This window comes from Protopterus annectens, chromosome 10.part0 (genome assembly GCF_019279795.1).
Source record: "Protopterus annectens isolate FY-2018-M chromosome 10.part0, PAN1.0, whole genome shotgun sequence".
Lineage (NCBI taxonomy): Eukaryota > Metazoa > Chordata > Ceratodontiformes > Protopteridae > Protopterus > Protopterus annectens.
The window spans coordinates 360,179,614-360,186,740 of NC_056744.1; the positions used below are offsets into that span (position 1 = coordinate 360,179,614).

The 7,127-nt window shown below is 38.7% G+C and overlaps 1 protein-coding gene across 1 annotated transcript; it reads left to right on the top strand.

Moving 5' to 3' along the window:
- The first annotated feature begins 4,014 nt into the window (after positions 1-4,014).
- LOC122814151 (histidine-rich glycoprotein-like) lies at positions 4,015-5,019 on the top strand. Its single transcript, XM_044086764.1, has one exon. It carries the CDS (start codon positions 4,015-4,017, stop codon positions 5,017-5,019), a length of 1,005 nt encoding a protein of 334 aa, XP_043942699.1.
- The last annotated feature ends 2,108 nt before the right edge of the window (positions 5,020-7,127 follow it).

Sequence of the window (7,127 nt, forward strand, 5' to 3'; positions counted from 1 at the left end):
AATGCTGGCATCACTTTGAATAAGTTTCCAGTTATTCTTAACTATATTTTTAATTGCATTTGATACATTACTAAATTTGACCATCATAATATGTTCATAATTGTTAAACATCACACTATTTCACATTTCCTTATCCATTCCTTTATCTAAAATGGGTTAAACATTACATCCCCTTTTATTTATCACTTTGGTTTTGATATCGTCCGACATCACAAGGGGATAGTCCCTTTTAAGGAAAACATCAAACAATGTATTTAATTCTTCACAAACTATTAACTATTAATCCCACACAGGCATACAAAACTGATAAGATGAACAGTCCAAGAAATACCAATGACACCTGGTGAAAAGAATTAATTATTATTCATTAATTCATTCCTTCTATGTCAGGACCTCAGTCAGAAGTAATAAAATACATCCATTAAAAAACTTAAATACATTGTTAAAAATCACATGCTGAATAAGAACCAATAAAATTGCAACAATAATTAACTCATCTACATTCCTAAATATTTTAATTTTATAACAGAATTAATGGACGCAGAGTCGTTTAAACCTTAATTCTACCAAAAAATAAGCATCATGGGACCCTGTTCTTGAAATCCTCACCACTTCTCTTTGGACCAAGCTCTTTTTCTGATGGTGAGGATGATTACTTGAATGTGTAGAAAATTGTTTGAAAAAGTAGTCTTTCTATAAAGCTTAGACTTAAATATATATGCAACTCTGTATCCTTATAAAGTACCACATCTAAACAATCAACACTGTTCACTGAATAGGAGAATGTAAATCTAATGAAGCCTGTAGTAGTATTTAAATAACGTACAAATAAACTTAATGTAGTAACATCACCTTTCCAAATTAAAAATATGTTGTCCAAAAAACGGACATATGTCATTACCTGACTCTTACAATGTGAATTAAAGATGCAGTGGAGATACCCAATACGAAAGTACTATGTTCACATACAAGGGGGAGCGCACTCCACCCATTGCTACACCAGTCATTTGCTTATAACACTCTCCCTCAAAAAAGAAGTTATTTTCCAATATAATTTCTAGAAAATTTACTAGCATGTTAATAGGTTCATAGGTGGTTACTAGACTATTGAGCCAAAGGTCTTTATAAGCCTAGCCATGTGTACCCAATATAATACTAGAGAAACCCAATATAAAGGATCTTGCCTGAACCGGAGAGCTTAGTTAGCAATGACTGCCCATATCTAGGAAGGTCATAGGTGAAATCCCCGGTGGGAATTTATGGTTTCCCATCCAGTCATCCAGTCTACTCTTAAACAAGATCTTAGATGGGGTATGTTGGATGTGAACTGGTGGCCTATTCCAGAGGAGTGGCAACTTCTGACAGACAAATCTGTCTGTCCAGCAGGTCCTATTTATGTCACAGGCCAGGTTAAAGTCCCTGTAGTGGGTGATTCTTGTCCCATTTCACATGCAGATGTGCAGCATTTCCATTAGGTTTGGATCCGAGATTGCTCTGTAGGCCAGGCACAAGTCCTCTAAGTAGTCTGTATGCTATTGAGTAGAGTATCAGTGACTTCAGCCTGTCAGTGTACGACATATGTTGGAGTCCCTGAATTTTATTGGTTAGAAATCTATGAGGTCTCTCAAGCTGCTGCATGTGCCTGGTAAGATACATACAAAAGAGAGCATTGTACTCAGTTATTGGCCAATGAAGGTCAAGTACAGAGGAGTTATGACCTCTTTCACTCTTAAGGCAATACCTTTGCTAATGAGGTGTGTGACATATAATGCCTTCCTTACCACAGTATATACATGATGGTCAAAGGTTAGGTTACAGTCAACTTGTGTTCCCAAGTCTCTCACTACTGAGTTGTTACTTAGGGTATTATTATTATTTATACAATAGTTTGCAGGGATATCATTTTTACAGAAGGGGGTGATAAAGCATTTTTTAGCATTGAGTTTGAGTCCATGGCTTTGGCATCAGTTATTGCTTTCTGTAAGTCCCTGTTGAAGTATATTGACATCATTTGAGGATTCAGTGATTGCATCTAATTTATAGTCATCAACAAACTTAGTCCGCCACAGCCCCTCTGTTTTGGCCTGAACTTCTGAGAAGTAGATTCCAAACAATAGTCTCAATAATTTCTGAATTCTGCAAGTTCTCACATTGCAGGCATGCTTCACGAAACCAGTCTGTAACAGTATTGTGGACTATACATGAAATTGGTCAAAAACATCAATAGCGACCAACAACCATTCATCATGGGAAAGTTCATCTTTAATATTACTTAAAAAGTCCCATGAGTCCTTAAGAATTAAGGATGTTCATCAGGAATTGCTTACTGTACCATCTATGTATAGTGCTAAAGGATGTGTTTTTGATCCTGCAGCTTATACAATGGGACGTAAAAATGGATCATGTACATTCTTATGTATGTTTGGTATCACGAAAAAAGCTGGAAGAATGGGATGCTCTACCATCAGAAACTTAAATAAGTTGTAATCTATCACTTTTTGGTCTAATAGGTCCTTAAAAAAAGTCAAATTTAGCTTGTAATAAAAAATATGTGTTTCACCCTTCGTGACCCTTGTGTATTGACATATGTTATTAAGTAAATCATGCAGTCTAGATGTATAGCCTATGGTAGCTAGCAGTTACAGAGCATGCAGGCGAAGATTGTGGGGAGGTGTTCTGTTTTAAGGGAGTCTCAGGAACTGTAGTCTGATTAGGTAGCTAGCAGTTACACAGCATGCAGGCGAAGATTGTGGGGAGGTGTTCTGTTTTAAGGGAGTCTCAGGAACTGTAGTCTGATTAGGTAGCTAGCAGTTACAGAGCATGCAGGCGAAGATTGTGGGGAGGTGTTCTGTTTTAAGGGGGTCTCAGGAACTGTGGTCTGATTAGGTAGCTAGCAGTTACAGAGCATGCAGGCGAAGATTATGGGGAGGTGTTCTGTTTTAAGAGAGTCTCAGGAACTGTGGTCTGATTAGGTAGCGAGCAGTTACACAGCATGCAGGCGAAGATTGTGGGGAGGTGTTCTGTTTTAAGGGAGTCTCAAGAACTGTGGTCTGATTAGGTAGCGAGCAGTTACAGAGCATGCAGACGAAGATTGTGGGGAGGTGTTCTGTTTTAAGGGAGTCTCAAGAACTGTGGTCTGATTAGGTAGCGAGCAGTTACACAGCATGCAGGCAAAGATTGTGGGGAGGTGTTCTGTTTTAAGGGAGTCTCAAGAACTGTGGTCTGATTAGGTAGCGAGCAGTTACACAGCATGCAGGCAAAGATTGTGGGGAGGTGTTCTGTTTTAAGGGAGTTTCAGGAACTGTAGTCTGATTAGGTAGCGAGCAGTTACAGAGCATGCAGGCGAAGATTGTGGGGAGGTGTTCTGTTTTAAGGGAGTCTCAGGAACTGTAGTCTGATTAGGTAGCTAGCAGTTACATAGCATGCAGGCGAAGATTGTGGGGAGGTGTTCTGTTTTAAGGGGGTCTCAGGAACTGTGGTCTGATTAGGTAGCTAGCAGTTACAGAGCATGCAGGCAAAGATTGTGGGGAGGTGTTCTGTTTTAAGGGTGTCTCAGGAACTGTGGTCTGATTAGGTAGCTAGCAGTTACAGAGCATGCAGGCGAAGATTGTGGGGCTAGACCTGAAGCAGCAGGTTGTTTGTTAACTGCTACTCATTGTTGAGATCAGTAAAGGTGTACTGCCAAGACGTGGCACCAGAATTAAAGGGAGATAAACCATAATATGGTTATACACTGCTGATGTCCAAAGCTCTCCCAAGTGGAATAGGCAACATTACACCTGCCATCCTGAAACCAACCCCCTAGCCAAAAATGCTGAAAAGTATGGTGTGTGTGTGTGTGTGTGTGTGTGTGTGTGTGTGTGTGTGTGTGTGTGTGTGTGTGTGTGTGTGTGTGTGTGTGTGTGTGTGTGTGTGTGTGTGTAGTATGTGTGCATGCATGCATGTGCCTGTGTGTGAATGTAGTGCATGTGTGTTTGAAATGAAGGCTTAGCCTCTCAAATGTTTCAAATAACTATGAAATCACCAGTGCCACTTTATTTTGGAGATGATAACTACAGTAGTATCTATGTTTACCGACATCATTACAACCGTCATTATTACTTTGCTGTTGATAATTACAGTAGTATCTATGTTTACCGACATCATTACAACCGTCATTATTACTTTGGTGTTGATAATTACAGTAGTATCTATGTTTACCGACATCATTACAACCGTCATTATTACTTTGGTGTTGATAACTACAGTAGTATCTATGTTTACCGACATCATTACAACCGTCATTATTACTTTGGTGTTGATAACTACAGTAGTATCTATGTTTACCGACATCATTACAACCGTCATTATTACTTTGGTGTTGATAACTACAGTAGTATCTATGTTTACCGACATCATTACAACCGTCATTATTACTTTGGTGTTGATAATTACAGTAGTATCTATGTTTACCGACATCATTACAACCGTCATTATTACTTTGGTGTTGATAATTACAGTAGTATCTATGTTTACCGACATCATTACAACCGTCATTATTACTTTGGTGTTGATAATTACAGTAGTATTTATGTTTACCGACATCATTACAACCGTCATTATTACTTTGGTGTTGATAATTACAGTAGTATCTATGTTTACCGACATCATTACAACCGTCATTATTACTTTGGTGTTGATAATTACAGTAGTATCTATGTTTACCGACATCATTACAACCGTCATTATTACTTTGGTGTTGATAATTACAGTAGTATCTATGTTTACCGACATCATTACAACCGTCATTATTACTTTGGTGTTGATAATTACAGTAGTATTTATGTTTACCGACATCATTACAACCGTCATTATTACTTTGGTGTTGATAATTACAGTAGTATCTATGTTTACCGACATCATTACAACCGTCATTATTACTTTGGTGTTGATAATTACAGCAGTATCTATGTTTACCGACATCATTACAACCGTCATTATTACTTTTATGTTGATCACCGTCACAACTATCCTTATTAGTTTGGTGTTGATGATTACTTTCAGTCGTATCTATATTAAAATATTAACTGCTGACACATGCTTGTTATAAACTTTAAGGATGGGATGAGCTTTCCCTTCCTTATATTCAGCTTCATCTCTTTCTAATTTATTACATTTTTTTTAATTGTAGCCTTTTCTATCATTAACTCAACATCTTTAAAAACTTTACCATATTCACGTTCTTATTTTGTACAAGTCATTCTTAAGTGGTGTTCATTTCATTAATCTCACCAAGTAATAGGTCCATCTCCTTTTCATTAAATTTAATGAGAACTTTCATTATGTTATAGCCACATTCATCAAAAGCTGCTATAAGTTCTTTGGTTAATGCAGGATTTTTGGATACACCATTTGGAAACTTCCATAGTCTTAGGGCCTTGGGCACCCTTCCTTGAGACAAACATTCCTTCAAGTACATATTATCAAGCTGAAGTGACTTGAATTTTAAAAGCTTTTTTCCAAAAGCTTTAAGCTGTTCATCAGACGTTTCAATGGTATTTCACAGATGTGTATTTAATCACATTCTTGCTATCTCTCACTAAATGTAATTCTGACTTTCTTTGTATTCCTGGGCTAAGACTGAAATGGTCAGTGCTCTTCCATGGTAAACAAATTCTAAATAAAAGTAAATAAATAAATAAGACCTGAAGGCAGCACACCAAGAGTCATAAAAGAATATGGAGACCCCACGATGTATGGAAAAGCAAATTCATTTATAAAGTATCTCATTATCAGAAAAACTGACTCTTTGCAACATTTTTCCTGTAATGTTTGCTAACCAGATAAGACTCATGAAATGCAGGTGTTCTGTTTTAAGGGAGCCTCAGAAACTGTGCTCTGATTAGGTAGCTAGCAGTTACAGAGCATGCAGGTGAAGATTGTGGGGAGGTGTTCTGTTTTAAGGGGGTCTCAGGAACTGTGGTCTGATTAGGTAGCTAGCAGTTACAGAGCATGCAGGCGAAGATTGTGGGGAGGTGTTCTGTTTTAAGGGAGTCTCAGGAACTGTGGTCTGATTAGGTAGCTAGCAGTTACAGAGCATGCAGGCAAAGATTGTGGGGAGGTGTTCTGTTTTAAGGGAGTCTCAGGAACTGTGGTCTGATTAGGTAGCTAGCAGTTACACAGCATGCAGGCAAAGATTGTGGGGAGGTGTTATGTTTTAAGGGAGTCTCAGGAACTGTAGTCTGATTAGGTAGCTAGCAGTTACAGACTGTGGGGCTAGACCTGAAGCAGCAGGTTGTTTGTTAACTGTCACTCATTGTTGAGATCAGTAAAGGTGTACTGCCAAGACGTGGCACCAGAATTAAAGGGAGATAAACCATAATATGGTTATACACTGCTGATGTCCAAAGCTCTCCCAAGTGGAATAGGCAACATTACACCTGCCATCCTGAAACCAAACCCCTAGCCAAAAATGCTGTAAAGTATGGTGTGTGTGTGTGTGTGTGTGTGTGTGTGTGTGTGTGTGTGTGTGTGTGTGTGTGTGTGTGTGTGTGTGTGTGTGTGTGTGTGTGTGTGTAGTATATGTGCGTGCATGCATGTGCTTGTGTGTGAATGTAGTGCATGTGTGTTTGTAATGAAGGCTTAGCCTCTCAAATGTTTAAAATAACTATGAAATCACCAGTGCCACCTTATTTTGGAGATAATATATGCCATTGGTGGGGGGTGACAGCCTAGTCTGAAACTTTATCCTGTGGACTGAGTGACCACTGTCTTCTGCTTTAGCCTGGTGAATATAAGCTTTCTAGAGTACCATTCCTAATACCAAGCTTGTTGTGGTATGTTGCAACAAAGTACTTGTTTGGCCCAGTTATGACTGTCTCTTAGTGAAGCCAGTCTCTCACTGGTTTGTTGACTTTTCCTTTTATACTCTGTGGAGCCCTATCAGCCTATAAAGGAAATAAGGGTGAAGATTGCTGTTGTTCTCTTTGTTACCAGTGGCAGTGTCTCTGCTGGTGAAACTTTCTTAGAATTATATTGCAGTTTTGCACTGGGGCAAGAACCCTCAGATATTCATTCCCCATTGGAAGCAAGAGACAGGTATTAGGGAGTTGGCCAGTCTGTTGAGCATATGGACTGTCTTATCCCAG

Excerpts from the sequence above, each read along its gene's own strand:
- LOC122814151 (XM_044086764.1), top strand. The coding sequence starts at position 4,015 with ATGAAATCACCAGTGCCACTTTATTTTGGAGATGATAACTACAGTAGT.